General features: G+C 41.2%; 2 protein-coding genes across 4 annotated transcripts in view; both read right to left on the minus strand.

Moving 5' to 3' along the window:
• Positions 1-7,897, minus strand: part of POLR3B (RNA polymerase III subunit B) — an 81,835-nt gene extending 73,938 nt beyond the window's left edge. Inside the window, exons 1-5 of the mRNA XM_082064814.1 lie at positions 7,781-7,897; positions 5,891-5,923; positions 1,823-1,879; positions 1,649-1,713; positions 1,090-1,165 (exon numbers count right to left, since the gene is read on the minus strand). Coding sequence (XP_081920940.1) covers positions 1,090-1,165; positions 1,649-1,713; positions 1,823-1,879; positions 5,891-5,923; positions 7,781-7,852 — 303 coding nt within the window. The 5' untranslated portion in view covers positions 7,853-7,897. The remainder of the gene's footprint in view (positions 1-1,089; positions 1,166-1,648; positions 1,714-1,822; positions 1,880-5,890; positions 5,924-7,780) is intronic.
• Positions 7,898-10,023: 2,126 nt separating this feature from the next.
• On the minus strand, positions 10,024-26,616 carry TCP11L2 (t-complex 11 like 2). Of its 3 annotated transcripts, none has more exons than XM_082059192.1 (10): positions 26,538-26,616; positions 21,504-21,673; positions 20,094-20,226; positions 19,014-19,134; positions 18,070-18,290; positions 16,932-17,068; positions 15,754-15,941; positions 14,327-14,508; positions 13,389-13,561; positions 10,024-12,838 (listed from the first exon to the last, which is right to left on the minus strand). In XM_082059192.1, exons 2-10 carry the CDS (start codon positions 21,637-21,639, stop codon positions 12,594-12,596), a joined length of 1,536 nt encoding a protein of 511 aa, XP_081915318.1. In that variant the 5' UTR covers positions 21,640-21,673; positions 26,538-26,616; the 3' UTR covers positions 10,024-12,593. The 3 variants fall into 3 exon arrangements, with proteins under 3 accessions (XP_081915318.1, XP_081915317.1, XP_081915319.1); XM_082059191.1 differs by lacking the exon at positions 26,538-26,616 and adding an exon at positions 23,639-23,771; XM_082059193.1 differs by lacking the exons at positions 21,504-21,673; positions 26,538-26,616 and adding an exon at positions 21,275-21,482.
• Positions 26,617-27,390: the final 774 nt, after the last annotated feature.

Consider the following 27,390-nt stretch of genomic DNA (forward strand, 5'->3'; position numbering starts at 1 on the left):
GTGCACAGGAGGCAGCCACTAGATGGCCTTTCTTACAGAATTCCTCCAAAGCACAGAATGTTTTTTATGACAGAGTGTGCCACATATACTAAATGAAAAACAAAAACAAGAATCCAACTTCAAGCATCAGGTATACATAGCAAGGAAAAAAGTGTCAGTTATGTCAACTGATTTATTAGGTTGACAATAGGCTGTATGTAGGTAAATAAGTGCGAGTTCCAAGCCCAGTTCCCATTGTGAGGCCAAAAAGAAGTTGTCAGTACCTCTGCTGCAGTGCTATAGATCTCAGCACAGCAGCACCAGAGAAATACTTTGTTCCTGAGCAATCTCTGAAGGGAACAGAATGGCTTTAAATACCTGGAATCAATCCTAAAAGGTCCAAACTTTATCTTAGTTTATTGCTTTCTCATATGTACAGAATCTACTTTATACCCTGCCAAAAGCAACAGACTGATTTGTCACAGCAGCATTTGTTCTTGAACATGCGTCTTTATTCCAAAAGAACACAATCCATTTGTTAACCTACATGCTTACAGCAGTGTAAAGAAGATAAATATGCTCCCCATAAGGAGTTTCTTGTAATTTTATCAGCTTCCATCTGTTTCTGCTCAAAGTCTTCAGGTTTGCTTAAAGCTTAAGAACTACAAGCAAAAAATGAGTGATGCATTCCCAAGGAAAACTGGAGGATGAAGTGTCCTATGGTGCAGACAGTAGCTAGGCTAACATTAAAAAGAAGTTAATAAAAACATCAAAGAACGCTACATTGTAATGTGAGGACTTCAGCTGTGTCATAAGGAGGGCCACTAGATTAAGCAAAAGAAGCACTTTTCACTAGTTTTATGGAAACTCACTAAAATGCAGTTACCATGAAACAATGAATCCAGCTATTTGCGTATGAAAGAAAAAATAAAATAAAAAATTTACATTTATTACATGATATTTAAATTTCTGAAGCTTCTTTCTACAGTGTTGGTGGAATGCATTGTATCATCGGATGTAGCATGCATGTACTCAAAATCATATGCAGCTACTATCCAAGACATTGCCAAGATCAAACAAACAAAACAAAACAGGAGGAAACATTAATACCTCATGAGGTGATACAGGTCGTGTCACATTGAAGCTTTCTTCCACATCTGGAGTACCCACATAGATATTAAGGTACCTGTAATACAAACGGTTCAAAAATGAGCAATGAGCCAAATATTTTTCAGGCGACCTGAAGGAAGGAGAATTCTACATATACTGGAAAATGAAGTTACTTTGATGAATGCAAGTTGATTAATAATGAGCAATGATTCTTCCCAAAGTAATTAATTGCATTTGAGCTGTGTTATAGTCAGTTAAAATCTAAACTGCACATGTAATAAACCCCAAGTTGCCTTTCTTCTTAAAACTCCCATCTGTCATCTGAGATTACTAAAATTACAGAGAAATGGCAGCATAAGGTATTTTTAACAGCTGGCTATTAAGTCTGCTTCACATGATTTTTCTTTTAATCTTCCTGTCTTTCAACGCTCCAACAAGTCATGGAAAATACTCTCTTGATTTATACCTACATATATGCCTGTAAACATTTTCTAGCCAACAACAAATGCATGTGGTAGTATGCATGCTACTACTGATATGGAAATCATTTCACGCTTACTTCAAGTACCACATTGGGTCAGCATCACTTGTCACTTTTTCATTCGCCTTCATGATTTTCTTTATCTAGAGGGGAAATAACATAAAAGAGAGTAACATAAAAAATAACATAAAAGAGAATCCTGTGCCTGCTCTGAATACTAAGAGCCACTCACTTCCCACCAAGAAAGCATACCTCTACATTGATGAAATAGTTGAACGAGTCTATATGCTGCTTCACAAGTCCTTTCACCTGGAAAATATATGCAGGCAGCAAGTAAAATTAGCTTCAATAATATGAACCATACAAGGCAGAAATTAAGATACAGGCATTTATAAATGCTTTTGGAACTGTGCTAAATTCTTTCAGTTGACAAAATTGAGAGCTGACTGGATGACCAGTCTGCTTCTACACTGTACGTTTCCAGGTTTACACCCAGGCGGTCATTGTTCTTTGAGTCAGAAAAGTAATTCAGTAACTGTACAAAGGAAACACCCAATAGACTTTGAAATGCATATAAACAAACAAGAGCCATTGCAAGTCAAAATATTGTATCAGCGTGTCATTATTTTGAAACAATTTAATAATTTATAGTGTAATTAACCAGACATGCTGTTTGAGAAAGAAGTTGTCTGCACCCTAACAAGAGCAGCTGGCATGAAGAAGAATGAGAGGGGGAGCCAATGAGACAGGGGAGACAGAACAGAATGGGGTGTGAAACAGTGTCCTGGTTTTGTTAAAAACAAGACCAGTTCTCTTTCAGTGATTTTTTTTTCCAGCTAAGTTCTTCTAAGTACCTTCTAAGCAACTGCAAGTTTTTCAGAAACTGCACTGCAGACTGATAAGATGACCAGTGGAATGCTGAAGAAGCTCATGTTTAGATTTATTGCTAGGACAGCCAAGAATTCTGATAAAATTTCATATGTTCCATTGTGAGAGGGGCGTGTTTGCAAGGAGGGGTGGACAGAACAGGTGACTAAAGCTGACCAACTGAGTATTCCATCCCATACGTGTCGTACACCCTATAAAAGAGGAAGATCACGAGGGTCTCTCTCTCTTTGACCATGGCTGGCATCTGAAGAGGACTCTGCCTGTCTGCCTGCAATCCAAGGCCTGAGATCCTGCATCCCTGATTACAGTTTCTGGTTTGCTGTGAAGTCCTGCCCAGTACGTCCAGGTGCCTGCCCTGCAGCTGCTGCAGCCACGCCAGCTCCGCCACCGCTGGAGGGGTTACACGCCGCTACCTGGGATAATCAGGATTGGGTGTTGATTTTTTTTAATTATTTTCTCTATTTATTACCAGCATTAGTAAAGCATTTTAAAATCTTTCCAACTTGAAGTCTCTCTCTGTTGAGGGTTAAGATTGCGGAGTGACAATAAAACCCTGGCAGATGTATTGTTAACCCCCTCTCCCCCCACTTCCCCCTTTTGCCCCTTCCACTCAGCACAGGCGATCGGGAGGGAAAGAAGGACAGAAAGAAGAGAGTTGGAAAAAATTAAAGATGTTTTACTAATGCTACTAATAAGAATAGAGAAAATAATACAAAATATACAAAACCAATCTTGAAAGTCTCAGCAACTGCAGCGCCGGCACCCAAAGTCCTGGATTGGACTCTGCAGCCAACCGGAGCTGGATTCAGTCTCTCACTAGGCCTCAGTTCACAGGGATGACTCACAAGGTCCTTTCCTAATGTTGGCCATAAGGAAAAAGAGGGACGAGATCCTCCTGATCTCCCACTTTTATATGAAGTATTCACGTGAATGGAATGTTATACACAGTTGGTCAGTTTCTTAGTCACTTGTTTCTCGTCGCCCCTCTCGCGAGATGTCCATCCATGCTTATCAATAAGTTTGCATTCCATTGCTATGTTTACCAAAACATGTGTCTGGTTCTTCAGGAAAATGCGGTTAATATGAAGGCTTTAGCTGACAGGCAAAATCCACTGAAAGAGAAACTTGTTTTTAACAAAACCAGGACACTCTCCCTTTTTCCTTCTTATCACCTTTCCTTAGCAAGGACTTTTTTCTATGCTGAGAGGGTGGTTTTTCCTATCTAAGGACGGGGCAGAGGGGGCATTAACAGAGAGTATCTGCCATGGTTTATTGTCGCTTTGCAATTAAACCTTGACAAACAGTGACATCAACAAGCAAGAAAACAGCCACAGGAGGGCAGGACACTCAAGAAATATGAGTTTCATTTGTAGGCAGGAAGGCAGAGAACAAATCCTGGGGTAATATCACAGAGAATGAACAGATAATGAGTATTACCCCCAGGTAATGAGTCAATACAGTACATTTCAATTATTTAAGGTGTTTAGAGCAATCAAAAGAAGGGAGGGTTATACTAAGTAAAATGATCAAGGATTAAGCAAACAAAAAAAAAAACAAAAAACAAACAAAAAAAAAACAACAAAAAAAACAAACCAACAAACCCCCCCCCACACACAAAAAAAACCAACAAACAAAAACCAAAACAAAATTAACAACAAAACCACAAAACAAAACAAAAAACCACAACCAACCAAACAAAAACAACAACAAAAAATAGTTTGGTCTGAAGGAATAGTAAGAGAAACATTCATTTTGTTAATAAATTGGTGTTTGCAGAAATAAATGGGATATCTATCCTAACCACAGTGCAAAACTCAGCCCTGAAAAGGAAAGAGTGCTGGCTGATATTGAGACACATGCTTATATGCTCACAGAGGACTTTAGCTTTGAAACATTCCTCAACAACTGACACAAGACTTAAAACTTCATGCAGAAAACAGACGCATTTACATAGTTCGTGTGATAGGCAACGGTTTATGATTAAATTATTAGAAAGAAATAGGATGCTTGGAATGACAAAACCAGCTGCTCAGTGAAGCCTCCATGGGTTAAGACAAAGGAGGAATGACTCCAGAGAAATATTATTTAGATAACTTTTCCTAATTTAGAAAAACATTGCACATCATATGATATAGGCAAGAAAATATTATGAATGTATTAGTGTCTCGAAATCAGGCTGGTGGTCCTTTCCATTTTTATGAGGTCATACCAAAAGCTTTCTTGAAAGAAAACTCCACTACAGAAACTGTAATGCACATCATCAGCTCTGTATAATTGTATCACTGCAGCCACAAATAAACCAACGTGCAACAGAAATGCGAGACCACCATCAGCAGTCCTAGAGTCAAGGGCTCACTGGCTGGAAATAATGTGGGATGGATATACTTGGCATAAAGCACACAGTAAATTGCACCTCACAACCATCAGCCCTCCCTTTTTCACAGTCTCAAGCATTCAGACAATGTTCAGACTAGCTCAAGCTTGAGATGGAAGTTCATGTGGTTGCCAGGAGAGATACAGAAACAGGAATCATTAGGGCCATGAAGCATCTTCACAGCCCCGAACCAGAGCGAAAACATGCACAATCCGCAGATGACTTCTGAACTTTGTTTTCCTGCCAGGATGAAACACTCAAGGGTGCAACAAAAAGAGAAGTGCAGGTATTGAAACCTGGAAGGAAAGCAATTAACAAAGTGAGGCTGGAAAGAACCTTGCTGAAGAGGGCAACACTTCTGAAGGCTGATGACGGGCATGGAGGTGGCTGCAATTCCCTGAAGGTACCTCCGCACATCCCACACTACCTGCCATCTTCATGATACAATTTTCATTACTGCCTTTCTCATTCCTCACTTCCAACTGTTTGTTAGCCTTATTATACCCAATGGCATTTTATATAGAACAGTCCCTTCAACTAATACCAGGTTATATGAGTAGCACTGAAATTAAGACACTAGTCACCTCTGAGTTCAGTCAACCTCTCACATTCATGAGAGAAGACATGTACATATTCAAGCCTTTGCAGAATCCAGATCGGTGGTCATATGCTTCCTATGACAAAGAAAACTACAAACCTAACACCACAGTCTTATATAACAAATAGGGTCTCCAAGTGCCAGTAAAACAGAAACATAATCTGGAACCATTATATCTATATCTGTATACCCCACACACTGTTCATTGAGAATGACCATAAAACAACGGAAACCTCTAAAAGGATACCTCCACAAATTAATCTGTAAATTAATCAAGAAACAAATCTATGTAACAAGTTTATCCATAATTGCACAAAACTGAAAAAAAAAAGAAAATTGCAAAATCCACATAGAAGGTGAAGACAGGTATTCTGGGAAACAGCAAAAGCTAGAACAGGGGAATGTAAAGTTAGAAAGGAGACAGAGTATCCATGCCATGAAACGAGCACATAACACTGACCTTTAGAAATGCTGGAAGAAGTCTCCATTTTTCCTGAAAACAAAAACCATTTTGAAATAGATTTCCAAAGAGTGACCAAACATGTAAGATACTTGAGGTTTTTTGTTTGTTTTTATTATTATTATTTTTAAACAGTACCATTATTTAAAATCAGATCCACTTAGAAAAAAACTGCCCAAAGACAATTTAGATTAGCAAAAACAAACAGGTAGATGACAGGGATCATATTAGTAAGCCATATGTGCTATGCAACATATCCTCAGGACACAATGGGACACTGTCTTTCTAAAAGCAACTTATGTGAGAATATATATATTTCTTAGAACATTCCTTACTACCATGTCTTCATTTAAGAACTTTTTTTTTCCTGTCCTGTTAACACTGTAAATTATATTCCCAGCAAGGGAAGACTTGCTACAACTTTTACTTCACAAAATACATTCAAGAATCTCAGCCCTGGGAGCAGCACTAGCAGACACAAGTCTCTGTAAAACCTACCAGTACACTAACTCCTACAAAGATTTAGCAAAACTATCTAAACAAAGTAGTGACAAGTGTAATTATATCAAGGTTCCTACAAACTTTCCTTTGTTTCTGTTCTTTGGTGATCACAGGGAACATCACCTTACATCAGCCTCACCTTCTACCCCCGTGGCATGAGGAGTCCACCCCAGATTTGGGATGAGAGATGCAGGTGGAGGACCAGCCAGCACAGAATGAGGTTGCATCATGTAGCTCCACAAGGGAGCGTACTATGATATTCAAAAAGCATCAGCACCTCATAACTCTAGTTTGGCATTTAGAAGTAGACAGTAAAGCTGCAGTCGTGGTGTCACACCGTCCCTCATGGTGCAGGAACACGTAGAGGAATTCACAGCACAACACAGCACGAGGCTCCTGGCCTCCATTTCTAACATGTCCTTTGTATAAAGAAAGCCCAGTCCAGCCAAAGAGACCTGAAACACGGCCTCCACCTCATCCCTCTCCCCACATGAGGCAATTCGCAAACTTTAAAGGAACTGCTGCTGGGGGCAGAAACCTCTGCTCATGTGTATAGGGTGAGGGATGGAAAAAACAGAGGGACACAGACCCCCACTGAGCTGAGGGACAACCCGCGGGCAGCACAGGGCAGAGACCCCAGCCTCAGTCCTGACCTTCCCCCCTCCCTTCCTTTTCCAGTCCCTTCTCCCTTCCCTCTTCCCTTTTACTTTCCCTTTCCCCTTCCTGTTGCCTTTCCCCCTGCTCTTTTCCCTTCCCTTCCTTTTTCCCTTTCCTTTTCCCCTTCCCTTTTTCCTTTGCCTTTCCTTTTCACCCTTTTCCCTTCCCTTATCTTTTCCCTTTCTTCCCTTTTCCTTTCCCTTCCTTTTTTCCCTTTCCCCTTCTCTTCACTTTTCCCTTCCTTTTCCCTTCCCTTTTCCCCCCTTCCCTTTTCCCTTCCTTTTTCCCCCCCCTCCCTTTTCCTTTCCTTTTTTCCTTCCCTTTCTCTTTCCTTTTCCCTTCCCTTTTCCCTTCCCTTTTCTTTTCCTTTCCTTTTTCCCCTTTCCTTTTCCCTTTCCCCTTCCCTTCTCTTTTTCCCTCCCCTTTTCCCCCTCTCCTTTCCTTTTTCCCTCTTCTCTTCCTTTTTCCCTTCCCTTCTCCCTGTTTTTTTCCTTTTCCCTTTTCTCTTCCCCCTTTCCTTTCTCCCACCCCCTTCCCCCGCCCACGCGCTCTAGATGCCCCCCCGGCGCCCACCTGCGCAGGCAGGTTGTCCACACTGCGCAGGCGCACCGGGGTCTCCTTCCACCCCAGCCCACCCCAGGCCCCCTCCGGGCGGGCCCGACGCGTGTCGGCCCTTCCCCAGCGAATGGGCCAGTCGCTCCCCGCTGCCTCCCGCCCCAGCCCGCCGCTGACCTCCACCGTATTCACCGGAGCCGCCGCCTGCTCCGGGGTCAGGGCTCCCAGCTCCGTGGCCAGCGCCTCCATCACCAGCCCGGCAGCGAAGCCGCAGCGGAGGCTGAGGCCGAAGGACCGGTGGTGCACCAGCCAAACGCGTCCTCCCGCCGCGCCGCCGCCGCGCCCGAACGTTCCGGGCCCACGGAGCCCGGCCTACACCGCCCCTTCCCAGTGCCCCGGCTCCTCGGAGGGGACTTTAATACCTTTCAGCGTTCCCCCTGAACCCTTGGAGCGATAACCCAGCCCTGCCGGCCTCCTCACGGGCCCTCCAGTGCCGGCAGCCGCAGGAGCAGGCAGGGGGGAGCAGCAGAGGAGGGAACAGAGCAATTAGGCTACAAACTGGGCTTTTTTTACAGTTTTTAGCATGAAAAGCAACGTGGCTCCTTGTTGCTCACGCTTTAGTAGCATTACACAGAATAGCTGCACAATTCAGCCAGTCTTGAAGTGCTAGCTGTACTGCTTGTGCCACCTTTGAGAAGACTGAGAGGGGATCTCATAAATGTTTATAAATATCTCAAGGGTGGGTGTCAAGAGGATGGGACCAGACTCCTTTCAGTGGGGCCCAATGAAAGGGTGAGAGGCAATGGGCACAGACTGAAGCACAGGAGGTTCCATCTAAACATGAGGAGAAACTTCTTTACTGTGAGAGTGCCAGAGCCCTGGAACAGGCTGCCCAGAGAGGTTGTGGAATCTCCTTCTCTGGAGACATTCAAAACCCGCCCGGACACATTCCTGTGCGACCTGCTCTGGTGACCCTGCTTTAGCAGGTGGGTTGGACTGGATGATCTCCAGAGGTCACTTCCAACCCCAACCATTCTGTGATTCTGTGGATCGCATGTGCTGAGAATATGCTGAAAACATTTATTGAACTTCTAGTATTTCTAAAATGACTGCTACTCACATCTGGATTTTGATCTTTTGTAATCCTTATTTTATTTTTTTTTTTAAATTCCTCTGTGGACAATTCACAATAGCCTCAAGACAAAGTTACACCAAGTACCTGAAAAGCACATAATTCTGAATATTCAAATCTGTAGTAAAATCAGAAAAAAATTGCTTCTAATAAACTCTCCCTCTCCTCCCCCCAGTTGCACAATAGGAATAAACATTTAGGAGTAAACTTAGAGCTGAAAGCTGGTGCTGTCTGATAAGCTTAGGTATCCTGTAAGTGATAACATACAAAAAAATGGGCAAAGAACTTCACCAACTCTAATATGTGCCAGGTTTAGAAAGGAAAGAACAAACTCTTAATCCTCTAACTCTCACTTTCAATTATAAGTTTTCTGTTGTGAAAGCAACCATGATTTCTGATTACATACTAACCACAGCTAACAGACCAGGTTGCAGGGTTACTGGACTGAAACAGTTGATTGGTGAGCTTGTAGTTCAGGGGTGTCAAATTCATTTTCACCTGGGGCCACATCAGCCTCACAGTTGCCTTCAAAAGGCCAAATGTAATAAATGCAGCATCCTAAAATTACATTTGGCCCTTTGAAGGCAAATGCGAGGCTGATATAACCCCCACTGAATACGAGTTTGACACCCCAACATAGCTAGTTAGATGACAGCTATGTAGGATGTTGTGGGATTGTGTGTATTAAACTCATGGGGCTGGCCATCCACTTTTTGCAGGAAACAAAATAGAAGAGGCCTGAAATGTTGTTACTCTATCATGGGTCCTTCCCACAGGCTGCAGTTCTTCAGGAACCTCTCCAGCATAGGGCCCTTCCCCAGGGTACAGTCCTTCAGGAACAGACTGCTCCAGCCTGGCTCACCCACAGAGGCCCAAGTTGTGCCAGCAAACCTGTTCCAGCCCAGGCTCCTCTCTCCATGGGGCCACAGGTGCTGCCAGGAGCCTGCTCCAGCGTGGGCTTCCTATGGGGTCACAGCCTCCTTCAGGCATCCACCTGCTCTGGTGTGGGGTCCTCCCCAGACTGCAGATGGATCTCTGCTCCACCATGGACCTCCATGGGCTGCAGGAGACAGCAGCCTCACCATGGTCTGCACCACAGGCTGCAGGGGAATCTCTGCTCCGGTGCCTAGAGTAGCTTCTCCTTCTCTGACCTTGGTGGCTGCAGAGTTTTTGCTCTCCCATATTCTCATTCCTCACTACCAGCTGCTTGAGCAGCAGTTTTTCCACCCCCCAACTACCAAAACCTTGCTACACAAACCCACACAATACAGCCTTCCAAGGAGTCTGATTGAAGTGAGTGTTTTAAATGTTATTTGTGCAACTGGATTAAAATCCAGCTCACTACACTCCAGCTGCAACTGAGAAGTTACAGAAAGAGAGTCACAACATATTATTAGTGCAGTCATTTATCTTCAGCATTTAACAATCCATTACATTTAACAATTTGCATAAATGACTTTTTACCACCACTGGTATTACAAACAAGATATAACGCATACAAAACCTCAAATATTTGTATTTCAACAAAGAAAGCTGCTACAGAATGGCATCTTGTTTCACAAGGACAACTTCAGAGTAGGGGCAAGTGCGTTTCAACCACGGCAGCATAAACAGCATGCAACACATGACATTAAACAGATGCAGTGTCCATGTTTGAAACATTAAATAAAAATTAAGATACATTAAACAATCACTTGAAACATATGCCATGCTATAAAATGCCCTTTGCAAGTCACCTTAATCACCAAAAAAACCCAATGAATCCTCATTTTTTGAGTATTTACTGGTAAAAACTAGTATGACAGTTTCCCCAGTACACTAGAGATCTATATAGTTCAATATTTATTTTTACAATAAAATGCATATAAAGTATGATAAAAAGTTCATAATCATGTTATAAATCATCTTCAAATGTTCATAAAACTCTTTTGGCTGAAGCTCAAAATAGTTTAGGTATTTTTAAAGATGTAGCAAATCACTAAGATTTAATTCCTCATAATTGCTTTTGAAATGCATTCTTCTCTTGATGATTTTGAATTGCACATCAAAATTTCATTTTCATCTGAGCAAGCCTGTTCTACCTAGTGGCACAATTGCTATAGTCTAAGAGTTCCTTTCTCTCAGGTATTTCAGGCTTCAGGAAGCAGTTCCCTTTAAAATATGTATTCATCTCCGTTTTGTGCAATGTTTTCACAAAAGAGCGGAAGTGCACTAGAGAAATTTTCTAAAAAGGCATTTGGAAGAAAGTTTCTTATCACATATATGTGACAAGTCACAACTGACTAGAAGTCATTTCCCTTACTAAAAAGAATACACAATTCTGTAAAAATGGACTACAAAACCACAGTGCTAATAATGCCCATTTTTTTAGACCTTTAAGATAGACATAGTAATGTACATACACAATTTGTGTCACACATTAAGCTTTTACGGGCAATTTTTTTTTGTCTCTTCATAAAAAATAGACTGTAATAGAAAATATTAAACCAAGCTATATAACTTGTACCACATGGAGTTTTTTTTAATATATATGACACTTTAAAAGGACTATTATATGGTAATATATTAAAAGATCATTTTCAAGTAAATTATAATTCAATTTCATAGACAAGAATGTCTATAATATGTATTCCAGCAGTATCTATTCCCAGTAATCTGAAACACGCAAAATAAAGCCTGTGTAAACTTACAGACGTTTACTTCCACGTTTTTCAATTTCAAATCTGTGGATTTTCTGTATGCAAGATTCCTGTTGTCTTAAATGGGAATTAAGTATTGGGACCTATTCCAAAGCAATCTGAAGATATTTTGAAGAAAAAAAGCAATATTTATCAAAGACTCCTTGAAAGTGAATCTAATTACATTTGCAAGAATGACTAACAATTTGGGTTCTGGCTTTCAGACCAAAGAATACATTTTGAAAAGCTTATACCCTCATCCAACAGAATATAGAAGGGGAAGTTGCTCTGTGGCCTGTAAAGTCATTCTCAAGTGGTTTTGGGAATACAGGTCAGAAAGACCCAACTTAAAAATACTTAATACCCATTAAGATCAAAGATCACTACATATACATATTAGAAATTAGATTTAATATCTGTATGACCTCCACTGGCTAAACAAAACGCTTATAAACATTATATACATAATTTTTTATCCACCCCCCCCCCGCCCCATCACGTTTCTTATGTGTTTATCATTAATTTCAATTACAGTTGAGAAGTTCTGAATGATTCCTACTTTAAGTGGTGAATGCTGCTTCTTTAACTGCTATACTCCAAACAGCTTCTAATACTGACATTCCTTAATGTGTAACAAGAGCCTAATTTCAGGCTCCTGCAATACCAGAACTTGGCCTAGTATGAACCTGGTTTTGTTTACAAAAGCAGTTATGCTTGTACTTTTTCACTTCAAATTCTTTTCAGAAACAATTGTTTTATTAGATATTGCTCTACAAAAATACAATGTAAGCATAGTATGTTCTATCTATAATTGTTTTGTCATTTCATAATTGCATTGCTATATGTAAATATATTTAAGTTGAAAAATGACATTATGTTTTAATGGTGGCAAAACAGTTAAGTACTCTGCCAGCTCTTTCCTGCTGCAAATCATAATAAATGCTTGACTTAAACTAGTAATTCACTGGCTATTTCAAGTGACACAATCCATTAAACATTTAGTCTATTAAAATACACATGTCCTTGAAATGGACTTCTTCCCAGTGAATTTCAGAAACTTTCTGCATACAGTTTACAAGATCTCATTAATAGTCACTTTAGTGGGCTGTTCTTAATAGGGAAGCCAAATCACTGTCTTGGAAAGTAAAAAAAAAAAAGGTATAGAAGTAGGTCCTATTTTTTAATTGGTAGGTGTTTCTGTTTCTGCTTTCCCCATTGGTGCCTCAGGAAAAAGGAGTTTTCTAAGTATGTTTGCATAGAATGGTCCATACACTTGTTTATTGAAGTTTACAATGCTGGCATACTGAGATCCAATCAACTCCATCTCTGTCTGAATCACAGAAAGGCCTCCCGGCACAGTGGGCATGCACTTCTGAAAACTCGGAAGAGCAAGCACACTTCTCATGAAGAACTGGATTCGTTTGTCTGAAATGGAATATAAAGCAGGCTCAGAACAAATGTAAACCCAAGATGAAGCCATACTTGCTTTATAAGCACCCTGCACATCAGCACAGCAAAAAAAATCCATTAATGTAGGTAACATGTCTTTCCCAAGCTCGTGTTGCAGTGGGAAGCAATACTGAAAGCTTCTTAAAGTCTGCTCCTGCAAGGTTGACACAACTTTGACTTGTTGCAATAAGTCACATTACCTGATATGAAGTAGACTCAAAGAAAAAAGAAAAAAATAGGTTAAATGCAGAACTGTTAGGAAGGAGATTGAAGAGCACTTGTTTTTCTAAATCCTCCAAAATACTAGCATCTCTAGATTTGTTTGTACAGACACTTTAAAAATTATTTCTAGCTGTGACTAACCATGTTCTGCAGCATACCAAGAACACCACAGCTGAATGTTTCCTTACTTCTAGTTGACTCAGTATTTTACTGCAATAATAAGGTGCTTTTAAAAATAATTAAGCTTGCTAGGAATACGTTTCTATACAGATACATACAATAAGACAATTACGTATTATCTTACCAATCAAGGAACTGATGGGATTATTCTCCTCAGCAATATGACCAATTTGACCCATCAAATTACTCTGCATTTCTGCATTAAGAGTGGGAAGACCTCTTTCAGTTAGAGACCTGTTCACTTTGCTGCAAATCTGGACACCAATAGCATTCAGAGCCTCCTTCAAATCAAAAGTTCTGGAAGAAAGGAGTAGAAGGCATTGAGTTTTGCAGCTTCTGTAGCACAGGCTGTAAGGTGACCTCACTTGTCTCCTTTCCCTTTTATTTTCAACCTGCTCTCTGCAATGAGATAATTTAGAAAAGCTATATTTTGCAGATCTATGTACATCTACAGACACAGGACAAATCTCCCTGCAGAAAATAAAATTAAGGCCTAATTGTGATTCAAACAAACAAACAAAAAAAGAACAACAAAAAAACCCACTTCAAGTGTGCAGCAGTGACACCAGTTCATTTTGCCCTTATGCTTAGGTGTTTTCCTGGGTCACATATGCATGGCATTTTATGAGAAAAAGAGTGGAAAACTCTTACAAGACACTTTTGGATGACAGCAGACTTGCTTGTAGCACAAGTGGCAGCAGAAATAGGCAGCCAAATAACTTAAACTACTTAAAAGAAGTCTGAAGCTACCTGCAAGACAATTTGGTGAGTGTATTGCCATAGTGTCTCCAGTATTAGGAGCATATGAATGAACTTTATTACTAGGCTCCAAATCCTTTAGACTAACATGAAGATTTAATTAAAAGGTAACATTGAAAACATGTGCCTAACATACAGTGGACTTACATTGTAAAGAGAATATAGATATAGATTATTAAAATTTTGTGTCTTCCTATTATTAACAAGCACTGGCTATTACATTTTAATTGTTTTCCAAGGGTTTTCAGATCCACCTAGTATGTCCTGTTAAAAAAAATATGAAAAGAGAAAAAAGCGCCTTACTTCTTGCTCATGCCTTCAAGAAGAGGAACAGAGATCCTTTTCAGCTGCTCAGCAAAATCAGGCACGTCTACAATTGCTGCACCCACCATATTGTTTGTTATGAGACAAACACAAGCTATGATTTTTAACTGATTGAGCTTCTCTCTCAACTCCTGAAGACGAACTTCATCTGTTATTAGAGTCTAGAATTGAAACAATTATACTAATTTAGGAATACAGAGGGCAAGAGCCAGGGAAAAGAACAGGTATAAGATGTAGTCATGAAGCATTACTATTTTTAATCACAAATATGCAAAGTCAGAAGAGACAGCAGATGACATACCCAGAGTATGTAGTATTGCACAAAATTGCATTATGTAAGAGTACCAGAAGTAACCCTGTGGTGGGAAGAAAGGTAATGCCTTAAGTGCAGAGTAAATTGAGGACATTGCATCTTATTCCTCATTCCTGCTGACAAATATGTGATCAATGGTTTAGCCCCTGATGTGGAATGCTCAGGGGATCCAAAAACCTTGAGCATGACAGTGTTCACAGACAGAATAGTCTTCTAGATTCAGCTGTCCTTTGAAAAACGCCATAATCTGTAACTGATGAACAGAAACTAACAACTGCACACGACAACAGCCAGAGCAGGTTCTGCAAGTGATACATAACCTTCTACAGGCAAAAAGCCAGTTGATCATACCAAGAATGCAAGTAATCCCACAGCAAGATGTAGCTGGAGTGACTCACTTTAGGTTAGAAAAACCTGTTTGTAGCTCTTACTCCAAACTGTTCGAAGGAAAGGTAAGAATAAGGTGGTCTCTCTTCCATCCACTGACGGAGAGCACTAAGACTATCCCCATGTATTTAGCAAATTCTCCGCCAAGCCACCCTAAGTACAGCTAAGGCGCTCACTGCAGATGCTAATTTTAGCCCTGACTGATTGCCAATTTCAAAATGGCTTTACAGAATATTGAAGACATCAGTAATCAGGAGGTGGAAGGAAAAACTGAACACTGATTCTTGAAGCAATAACTTATTCACCCTTTCCAGTTCTCTTCCAAAGCAAGAGCAATCCCACCAATCCTGCTGCTGTTAGGAAAGTGGGATGCTATGGGCAGTTCTCTCAAAGGTACTGACAACAGTTGGCTTTCTGTATGAAGTCCAGCCTTTGAGCATGGCCAAGACTGCTCTTAGGGTGGAGCTGGTGAGCTATGCTTTGATAGAGGCAAAACAACCTTTACTTTGTTCTTTTATAGTTGACTTGCTATCTTGCCATCTCATATTTCAGAAACTAGAGTAGAATATACTTTCAAAATTGCAAATTTACTGTTCCAAAATTTGAGAATTACTTCACCTGTTGCCATCAATAGCAATAGTATTATGTTATACTACACCAATGTTTTCATACAGCTAGAAATCTGACACTGAAATATATTTCTTACCTCTGGAAATGTTTTGTGATAATCCCATTGTAACAGTTTCAAGTAGCCATTGTTTAGCACCAGTGTAGGACTAATAATTGGTTTAGAACTACTATCAGCACCAGGGGATGATGAAGATTCATCAGAAACAGATGACAACTCATCTTCTATGGATTCCTTTATCCATTCTGTTGTAAGATCCAGGGCATCTAGGCATTACAAATCAGCACAGATTTACTACATGCTTTCATCAAAATAAGCAGTAGCTTGAGGAAAAGGGTTGTGCACGTTTACAAGAACTTCTGAAGACAAAACACAGTGGACAGCCAAGTCTCCACGCATGTACATTCTCTCCCTCACTTTTCTTCACTGATCATCTTCTATTGGACAACTGAATTTACTCTAGCTTGTACAAGCCCAACAACAAATTGTTAGACTTCAGCCAAGATTTCTGGGTTAAAAAAGCCTCCAAGACTAAGTTCCCAAAGCATTTCTTCCCTTTTTCAGAGAGGCCACTTAAGAGTTGGGGCTTAGGATTGGAGAGCAGTGCTGAAGAGAGATAAACTGTATTAACAGCAAATTCCCAGGCTACATATATAAACAGAGTAGGCTCTATCAGTGGCTCAAGGTTCCCATTTTAGAAGTCCCTCCTCCAAATGTTAGTAAGTTTTCTTTTTCCTGGAAAATACACTTTCCTGAAGACTGGCCACATTACACAAAACCTGTAAGAGGGGGTCAAGTCGACTTTGCATCACCTAAGAAGTTTTCCTCAGAGCCTGCCTTTTATTTAAAATAATCATCCCATCCCTTTAAAGTTTCAGGCACACTAATTGGTTTTACATGCATACTTCAGACTAGCAACAGACTTGCATACTGAAAGCAGAGACATCATCTTTTTTTTGTATGTAGAGCTTCTGCCTCCAGATAGTAAAAACTATTGTCTGGTTTTCTGATAACAACCGATTTAGCAAATACAATTTTTTCTGAAATCACCCCAGATTACAGATAAATATACTTTATAACAAGTCAAGCAATTGCCCACAGTAGCTTGTTTATCAAAGAATTTTTGCATTAGTTAGATCCAAACAAAAAATTGAATTTTTCTTCCAAGTTAACTGCAATTGATAGATTTTATAGGATATCTTTAACCTGAACCTTTGTTTTAAAAGAGGACTATTTAAATATAGCATGATACCTACTTGGTGTTTCTTCAAGAATTTCCTGGAATTTTGTTCTTTCATAGTCCACCAAATTACGCTGAAGGTATGGCCTAAGGTTTTGAATTCTGTAATTAGCCATATCCACTTTCATTAGGTCCAAAACATGGAATATTTGTCTGAAAGAAGAAGTTCAAAATTTGACAATAAGAATAGTATATTGATTTTAACCAGCACATGCAAGTTACACCTACATTAGCACTTTAATTTCAGTTCTGGGAGAAGTTAATGCCTTCATTGATATTTCAGTGTTAAGAGGTTTGCTACCTATCTTCCAGAACACTTGAAGGATTGTTGCGTTTAAGGCTTGGTGTCACTTAAAGAAGACAAGTATTTAGCATCCCTAAATGCTACAACCCTGTAACAGAAAAAAAGTGCTTTCAAGAACTATATCAATTGGTACATTTCAGACTCAATGAACAGATTAACTTTTTAGCCACCCTAATTGTACCAAGAGAAACAATCCTTCTGCCCAGTTGCTTTGGTCCCTGTATATGATCCAAGTTGCAATAAAACAGTAGAACAACAACTAACACTTGCTCTTAATATTTTAGTGTACCTAAGAAGCAGTAAACTGGTTTCTGCCTTTTTATACAAGTGTTTTACTCAAGTTCAAGTCATAAGATCTTCAGTAAAGAGATTTTAAATGCAAAGTCTGGCCTCCTAGAGAAGTATACAATACACAGTTCAAGAAGGAACATTAAAAATGCACTACTTCAACTTTGTATGGATAAACAAGACTGAAAAACCAGTCTCTGAAACACAAATTATTGCAGAAGTACTTTTATTGTTGTTCAGTGGCTTAGATATTCAGAACTGGTAGGGTTTGATCTAGGCATTCTACCTACTTCATTAAAAAGATACACATAATATTCTGGTCATAGCTCCTCCCCTTTAATGCTTCTGTATAAAAATAATGTCTACAATTTGAAAACAGGTGTTATGTAAAGAAGGCTTAAATTGTGTCATTTTAAGACTTTACCCCCATATTCCATTGCCCAGTACTCTTTCAGAGAAGAGGTTTTTTCCTCAAAAAGAAAGAACAGCCCAAACCACCCAAACAACAACAACAAAAACACCACAAAAAAAAAAAAAACAACACCAAAACCTGAATACCAACCTCAGTAATTCCACGATATTGTCAGTTGCTTTTAACTGTTTTATATCGTTGTCTCTTATTGGAGCACACAGCTTTCCCATAGTGTTGATGATATAGTTAGCTAGCCCATGAATATCAACAGCATTATGTTCTGCCTGCTGTCGTATAAGATCTGTATCTAGAACTTCACAAATTTGATTTTTAATCCTGTTTGCTCCAGGAGTCAGGAAAGAAAGAAGAATCTAAAGTAAGGGGACAAAAAAAATATCTTATCAATAAAAACCAAACCATTTAGTAAACACACTTAAGTAAGATTTTTAATTTTGATGTGTCAAGTGTATTTAGCTGACTGACTACAAGACACATTAAGACTGAACATTATCTAAGGTAGCAGGAAAAAAGAACTATTAAAAGGATCGCAGTACAGTTCTGAAAAATGCTCAAAGCCAGTAAACCAGAAAGCAGGTTAACAATGAGACGCTTTCAAAAACTGGGAGGCTGCCCCATAAAACAAACATTTACTAACTTAAAATTTTGAAAGACTTAGTATTGTGCCAGGATTTAAGGTGTGTATGCTCCTCTATGTGGTGATTGTAAACAAAGTCTATTTGGGCAGGTGCAGTCATGTTTATGCTCCAGTTCATGCCCTAAGCTCACACAGTGTGTTGCTGGAAAGAGGCTGATAGAGATGTGAAGCTCTGAGAGAAGAGCTGACTTGCAACTAACCATCATGCAATGAAAGCTGTGTGGACATGCCACTGTGTATGCATGGCCATATTACTGGTTAATACAAATATACTATAAATAGACAACTACTGCAGTTCTGAGTAGTTATAGTTCCATCTCAAAAGAAAGCACTTGAAGGTGTTGTCTTGATGGAGTGAGCAGATCCTTCAGTAAAGTAAGAGACTCTCAAACCTAAGCTGACAAAACAGTACTGGGGATAGTGGGTGGAGGAATGTTACCTCCTTGATTTCCTCAAAGAGCTTGATAGCATGTTCATATTCTGGAGGATCTTCATTCAGTTCTGATTCCAAATGATCCCAAAATGCCTTGTGTACAATTCGTTTCACTGTGCCTGCAAGGCTGTGGAAGAAGTCAATTAGATACAGAAAAGACTCCCAACTAGCTTTCATCCTCAGTGACAAGTGTTTTGGATTTGCCTAATCACTTGTTGGGAAACACACAACACCCCACTATTATGCCCTGCAACCGTATCTTTCTTGGGCTGTGGATTGTCAGCTGCCAAAACATGGTCTAGACTGGCAAACCTTTCCTAAAACGCCTGTATTTTATAAAGTGGCGCTGGTAATTCAGATGTAGGTAGAGATATTACCTTTCCCTTTTCCTTGTCAAATTTGTATTCGTTATCCTAACCTGGTATGTTATGCACTAGGCTTCCTCAAAAACTGTTTTGTCATATAACCAGTTATCAGTTAAGGGACTCGTGCAATTAAAACCTGTTTGTTTTCTTCATGTAAATTTTCTTAAAGTAAAGACCAGGGTTACTTTTAAGTTGTACATGTCTATAAGCAAGAACATTTTATCTAGCTATATAAGGGAAGTTACTTCTCACTTCCTCTGTTTCTCCAGGTGTTTTTGCATCTCTTCTGAGGCTAATATTAGAACTATGTTCATGATAAGCTCTGTCTTATCACTATGGCACCAATGAGCTACTACACAACAACCGTGCAGAAGGCCACCAGCTCCTCGGCTTGGAACTGAACACAACAGACCAATACTCACCTTCACCTCAGTCATTCCTATTGCATTAGCCTTTTGTCCTCCACATGACATTTAAGACAGAGCAATATGCTCCAAGATGTTATAACAACTCAGCTGGACTGCAAGACAGCAAGACAGCTTTGACAGTGACTGCTGGAGGTGCAGGATAAAAATCTGTTGCCTTTCAAGGTGTTTTCACTCAGGGTTTTTTGTTGCTTGTTTTAATTTGCTGCTCCACTCATTTCTCCTCTCTTCCCAACCCCAGTGCTGTTTTGTTTTGGTTGGTGTTTTGGTTTTTTTTTAAAAATTCAGGCTCTTACCTGTTCTGCGGGAAGGCTTCATGTTTTATGCAAAAATTTGCATTTACAGCAATTTCATGAGCTAGAGTCAAGTCTGACAAATTTCTTGCAGCTGCCATCAGTTCATCAAATGTAATAATCTTGGGAGGGCTTGCTGCAGGAACAAACAAAATCCATTCAAGCCAAATATCTATGATTGGTAAGTGCAATTTTAAAATATTAAAATTCAGAAATTTTACTGTTTGCTAATTGGACTCTAGTATTCTAAAAGAAACAACCTAGGATTACCAGGTCTTTATATCTTCTCAAAACACTAACTCAGGAAACTCCCATCTTATCAGGGGGGTGTGTGTGTGGGTAATACCACACAAGCCTCATAACACTTTGAAAAGCAATTTCATATTTCTGCATTTTAACCAAGATATCCTTTTTCCTCTAAAACAGAATCTCACATTCCACAGATTTCCTACTGACTATTCTGTAAAATCCACTGGACCAAGAGCACAGGCAGTAACAGATACCAGATGACCATAATTCTGAGCATGTAATGGCTACGTGTGGTTTTACTGCCTGTAGAGAAGGTTTTGAAGTTACTAACTTGAGAACCCTCAACGTATGTTCCATAGCAGATAGATCATAAGTTACACTACCTTTAAAAAAAAAAAAATACATATATATATATATACACACACTACACTGGAAAGCAAGAAGAAATTCCCCAAGTTTCTAAACCCCAAAATTCTGTTCTTTAACTTAGTATCTGTAATTAAGCCTTTGAAAACTGTCCATAAAGAGCCAGCTGCCAACTGAGGCTCCACTAACAAATTTGTTTTAATGCAAGATTTCACTTATATAGACACTAAAAAGTACGCAGGGTCTGACAATGCTTACACACATGAACATGAAGCACATCTTAGCCAAGGTTTTATTGATCATTGCTCAAAATACCTTCTTTGTGCAAATGTTTTTTTTCTGTTTGATCCCAATTTTTATACAAGAAAAAAAAGTGAATTTGAGATTAATGTCAGGTAACTTCATGTAATATTATAAATCTGTAACTTACAGATTTAATTCTAAAGTGTATGGAGCAAACAGAAGAAACCCACCCTTTGCACAAAGCCAGGTCTGTTTGAGTGGCAGACTGCTACCAACATCAAGACTAGCTCAAGATCAGGATGTCCATGGTGGCACACTTTTCTTACACTTTCCGATGGGAAGGTGTGCACAGGGAGACCCCCACGGATACAGCTGCTGGTGGTGTTCCACACACAAGGAGATGCGCTGCTTCTCAGAGAGAAAGTCATGCCTTTCTCTTAATACTCTTAAACAGAGATTCAGAATCCCGGGTTCTACCCATGACAGCAAAGAGAAATGAGATAAGTTAGCCGTATCTGTCTACACACAACGCAGGTAAGGTTGAAATAGGCTTACATGCTGGGGAACTGGGTTTGCTTGAAGAATCACTGTTAAAGCTCTGTCTTGAATACTCAGAGTCACTGGAAGAAGCTGTGCTTTCAGAGAGGCGTGAAGAATCTGAATCACTGTGCTGGTCGTCATTGAGAGGCATTCTGATTCAATTTGTCTGCTACAGTAAACAAGACCTGGAAAGATAAATATACCATAAAACCAGCACTTACTAATTTTGTTTGTTTGTTTCTCAAAAGTCAGATACTGATCATTATATTGTGAATGAAGTTGCCTTTCTTCAAAAAGTGTTATAGAAAGGATCCGGCTTCACATGCAGAACAGACATAGTTTGTTAGTAACTTTATGATTCTGCAAGAACTTTTTTTTTTCCTTTCTGCTGTTTCATACCTTAATGGTTATGCTAGAGACAGCCTAAAAAAACTGCAAAATTAGACTACCCACAGTAACCCCTGAAGTTGCTTGTCAGAATTTTGGAAGCACTCAACATCCATAAAGGCACCTCATGGTGTTACCATCCCCCACATGACTTCACCAAGTGCTGTTTAGCAATTAGCTTCCTTCCACAAACAGACTGCACTGAGTGTTACAACTCTGAAGCAAACACAGAAGTTGCTGGGGGAAAGTAGGTAAATAATTCAAAATACTACATTTCCTGACAAGGTGCAGCTAGAAGCCTGGCCTGTTGCTTTAGGTGGGTCTTTGCTCAGAATCAGATCAACAATGGCATAGACCCCAGAAATACTCCTAGAGGTGAGGATGGATGGGTTTTCTGTTTTAAGTCAAACAGTAACTCTGAGCCTCTAACATTATATTCAGCATACATGACATTTAACACTGAGAAGTGTCATGCTTCTTAGTGCTTCTGTCTACATAAAGAAACTGCCTCCCAGGCAGATAATCTACAACTGCAGAGAATTTGGACAGCTGCACACTGCGATAGAGATGATTAATAGTTATATGACGGGAAGTGAAAAATGTGTTCATAACCATATTAAAATGAGAAACTGGAAGTCAGCCACAATTACTACCAAAGGAATTTGGCCCAGATACCAAAAGTAGCTGTCCATCATTGACTAGGGCCATGAAGCATTCTGTAGTAGACTTTTTGAAGAGACACAGCCATCAATGCCTTCCATCAGCAAATTTAAGTAACATGACTCCATTTATAACTAAATTGCTCAAACTTTAGCAAGGCAAAGAATACCACACTTCGCAACAGGTGAACTTGGGAAAAGCCACTTTTGGCAGCAAAAGGATAATCTTCGTGTGCATTTATGTGAATGAACAGGTTGTTGGGTCAAGAGGTAGACAAAAAGGAGTAAAAGAATGAAGACTTCTTTAATGCTGGCACCTAGTTAAAGCCTAGAGTGTTCCATTTTGGGGGTACCAGCTTGTCCTGAATAGACCTTTATAACTTCATGAGGTACTAACTGATGAGTACTCCCCTGTTAATTGAGGTGATTAACATTTAAGTGTATGTTTACCACTCCTCCCCTCCCAAGAGGAAAGAGGATGCATTCAAGTACCTTATGTAATGTTTTATGCTTTTTATTTTTTGGTGAAAAGAATTAATCACTTCAGCAAGAACACAGCACAGTTTATTACCTTACTGGAAAAGCCAGTAAGAATAGACTTTTGATCAGGATATAGAGGTCATGGGTTCAAGACTTACAGTGTTAGTTGTGATCCTTAACATCTTTTATTAGAAAGGCAATGTTATAATTTCTAACATGCAACTGAAAACAAGCAGATATTTAAAATAGTACTGACAAAACAGGACAGTTGCAAGAGAACACAGAACACCAAAAGGCTGAGACATTTTTGACTTTGAAATTGTATTTGTCTAAGTTACAATTAGAAATGAGTCACTAATGTTACACAAGACACTAAAGTTATTTCTTCAGTTCAGATGTGTTACAAATCTAAAAGTTAGCACTGACTAGAAACTAGTTGTGGTGAGTAACCTACCTGTAGAACACACTCCAGGTTCTTGATGCAGAACCACTCACTGAGCCACAGTAACCCTACAGAGCCTGCAAAGCTTATATTACTCTCCCACATTGTTTCTGGATCAGCATCAGCACACTATTTCCAGGCTTTAATCGTGTATAACACTCATTTATATACAAGTAACTAACCTCCAAAAGGTTAATGTTCCACGTGGTCCATCGAAAGATTTGATTAGCGTTGTTAGTAGTATACTGGCCCAAATGGTCTCGTAAGTCACTTGCCTAGTAAGAGCACTTCGAGATGTGCCTACCGCTTCAGTCTAGGTGTTAAGAACACAGATTAAATTAAATGACCATTGAAAAAACAAAATTCCTTTTAACTGTCAGTACAGTAATTCTAATAATATTCAAATTTGTAAATATTCAGATTTGCAAGGTACTCCTGACAGCAAGTACTAAACCAGCCACGGAAGCAATTCAGCACTGCCATTTTCTACCCCAGTCTTGATTCCCAAGGCCAAATCATCACGTTAGAAATCAAAATTTATATACATTAAGCCTACATACTGGCCCCAGCAAAGGGTCTTTTGGCAACAAATGCTTGCATTTCAAAAAGACTCACAACATATTGATGCACTGAGACCATACCTGTTCCTACAACACATGCACACATACAGATCAAGTTGCCAGTGGAGTGCTTCAGGAGACTTAATTGAAATAATAAGTTTCAACAATGCACGAGGAGATGACGCACCGAAAAAACACTGCAACCTTTGCCACAGTAAATACATTTCCTACTAGGATGCCTCAAATGGGATGGTGAGGAAGAATGGGTCTATTCTGCAGATTCAGAATATTATTGCTAAACCCTGACTTTAAAAGATAAACAAGGCAGCAAGCACATCAAAGTAAACATACATGAATACACAAGCAGAATCCGGATACGCCATCTAGAGTTTTTAAATATGCTGCCCGACAGCTAAAAAGCTTACAGAAAAGTACATTCATTGAGCATATCAAAGGGAAGTACAAACCAAAAAAAAAAAAAAAAAAAAAGGCTTTTCTAATTAGTTACAACAATACACTACTGAGTTACTTAGTCCATCCTTTATAGCATACACTGGAAAAGCTGCTTTTCCTTATGCTTTTGCAGACAGCACAGAGCTTCTCATAAATTACTAACAGCCAAGTTCACATGCAATTTTAAGTTTAGATTAATATAATTTCCAAGTAAAAATATTTCAGGAAGCCCTCTAACCTCCCAAGATCTCTTGGGAGGATCTCTACTCACTATCTTGAGTAGACAACACCATCTTATTTTTGATTTGTTAATTAGGTACTAGAAATTAGGCTGTTTCAATACACAGCTTAATATCCTACCTATTCTATTCAAGGGTCAGCCTGTGGTTACAACCTGCTTTACTCTTCCTGCATTAATAAGAACTGATATTTACTTTTACATTAGGTTGGATACCTTCACAGTGGGCTTCATTACACTGTTTGCTTTCCTTTGATCACTACTATTTTGCAGCTTTTGTAAGAATAAACTCTAAGTGGGAGACAAAGCTAAAAATATCTTCTAAATTTACAGAACCCAAGTTTCTAGTTAATTTCACAAGAGTGAAGTAAATTATCGTGGTTTCTGCTTTCATTTATACATTTTTGATTATTCTTTCTAGTAAAGACACAATGGATACAACAGTGTAGATGCCTAAGGGCATCTTGCTTTTATACGGTCACCACACCACCCAACCCGATCTTTCACTTAGAACTGATGAAGATCGCAAGAACAGATTGGTTTCAGAGAACACAAACGCACTTTTTATTCCCAAAGGCTTCCTTTAGAAGTTACTTTATGAGGCACTTTGGGAAAAATAAAAAGGACAGCTTGGAAGTTGTTTGTTTGGGTTCTTTTCTCCCTTCAGATACCATCTCCAATAAAGGTTTTTCCTGTCCTGCTTTGTTCAGATAAGACCCTCCATGCACACACACTTTCTTAGTGCTCTGTCCAGTTTTAACACTATAAACGTCTCAACTTTGTTTATTCCCCTGGGTTTACGTCTTTACTATCTCGAAGCTGGCACCGACTGAATCCCTTTGGGCTCGAGTTTCCCTTTCACCGGCTGCCCCCTTGCCAGCACTCGAGGCACAGGGGCAGCAAAGAGCCTTTGTTAAGAGCTGCGGAACTTCCTCATGCCCCGCTTTTGACAGCTCGCAGCCGACATTCATCCCCTTTAGCTCTCTAGCTCCGCAGCTCTTCCCTTTAGACAGCGGCTGAAGGCCTAAAAATACTCAAGTAAGAGGGAGACGAGCCCGTCCTCCCGGTCTGTGTGCGGGACGGCCGCGGGAGTTCCCCTCGCCCCAGACACTTAGGCAACGCGCCCCCCAATCCCAGTCCGTGACAAGGGGCCACACCGCCCTCAGGGGGGCCCGGGATACCTCTCCAGCCCCCTCACCCGCCGGCTCCCCCAGCGGGGGGGAGCGGCACGGCCAGAGACGGCTCCTCCTCTTCCTCCATCTGTTTCGCTGCCTGTCTCCTCCCCCAGCCCCATGTTTTTAACAGCACAGGCAGGAGTTTGGCACTCGCCGACCAAAACAAAACAGCGTTTCCAAGGACAGAGCCGGGGGGAGGAAGGGAGGAGGAGAGGAGCAGGGGGAACCCTCTCTCTGCCAGCCCCGGGGAAGACGAACCCGGCTGCCCGCCTCCAAGTGTCCCGGCCCCGCATGCCCCGGGGTGCCCTTGTCCTCCGGGGCTGCAGGGGGGACCCCCCGCGGCTGTGCCCGTCGGGCAACAGGCATTAAGGGACGGGGGCAGCCCCGGAGACACGGGGCAAGGGGTGCGCTACAGATCCAGAGCAGGAGCTGCAAAACCCGCCTGCTGCAGCGGGAGCCCCACCGGGGCAGCAGAGCGGAGCGCCAGCCCGCCACCCCCGCTGCACAGGAGAACAGCGCTCCCGGGTCAGTTCCGAACCGGACTCATCCCGCAGCTCAATACCCGGACACCCAGGTGTGTGCTGTGACGGACGGTACCGCCATCAGACGGCGCAGCTCGGCTGCAGCCCTGCCCCAGCTCTCCCCGGTCACTCACCCCGGGCCAGCAGCAGCAACTCGCCGTCCTGCGCGGCGCTCGCCAGGGCTTTAAACTGCCCCCCCGCGGATTTATACACCCAGCCCGGACTATTAGTGGCTCCCTTGGGCGCGTCCATCTCTGCCGGTGACGGGGGAGGATGTAACCTTTTTCTGCCTGTCAACAGCGAGTTAGCCCGAGGGACTCGGATCAACGCACGCCTATCCCGCAGAAACAGCCCATGTCTCCTCATTCTGCCCGAGTCCGAGCACTAACCGCCGAGAAATATGAGGTGACGAGGGAAGACGCTTCCATGGACTCCCCCTCGCTGAATGGGCCCTCCCAGGGGGGAAGGCCGGGGGAAGGGCTGGGTGGTGTTTACGGAAGAGCCGCGTCGATCCGGAGTGACCCCGCCCCTTCCTCAGCGTGAGGCGGGGCCTCCGCGTTGGCCCCGCCCCGGAGCCGCCGCAGGGAGTGGGGCGACACGGCGGCCCCGTGGAGGCGGCGCTTCAGGGCGTGGGTCGTGTCTATTCGTTGCGCTGTCAAGGAAGCTTAAAATACACCCCCACGAGCTTTCTTGCCGTTTCCCTGCGGCTCTCGCCGCGCAATGGGGTGAGGCGCCCGGTCCTGCCGCCATCTTGGTCCCAGCACCCCCCCAAACACCATCTCAGCCTCAGGGGAGCCACTCGGGACAGTGCCGAGTTTAGTCACCTGCCTGGCTCACGGCTGTGGTGCGAGGAGGCCTGCTGAGGAATGCGGCCTGGAGCGGTGCAGCACTGTTATTACAAATGCTTTGGCCATTGCTGTATCGACCACGTTCCATGAGCAGCTTTGTGCACCCGCTGGGCCAGCAGTACCTGTCCAGGTCGTCACC

The sequence above is a fragment of the Streptopelia decaocto genome (genome assembly GCF_964273445.1).
Source record: "Streptopelia decaocto genome assembly, chromosome: 1".
NCBI lineage: Eukaryota > Metazoa > Chordata > Aves > Columbiformes > Columbidae > Streptopelia > Streptopelia decaocto.

What these genes read in the sequence shown, in the direction of transcription:
- TCP11L2 (XM_082059192.1), bottom strand. Translation starts at nt 21,639, where the DNA reads ATGCCTCTCAATGACGACCAGCACAGTGATTCAGATTCTTCACGCCTC. An exon ending in CAAACCCAGTTCCCCAGCAT is followed by an intron (nt 20,227 to 21,503) that starts GTAAGCCTATTT and finishes TTGTTCCTGCAG; the next exon opens with CAAGCCCTCCCAAGATTATT. An exon ending in CTTGAAGGCATGAGCAAGAA is followed by an intron (nt 13,562 to 14,326) that starts GTAAGGCGCTTT and finishes CCTTTCTTCCAG; the next exon opens with AACTTTTGATTTGAAGGAGG.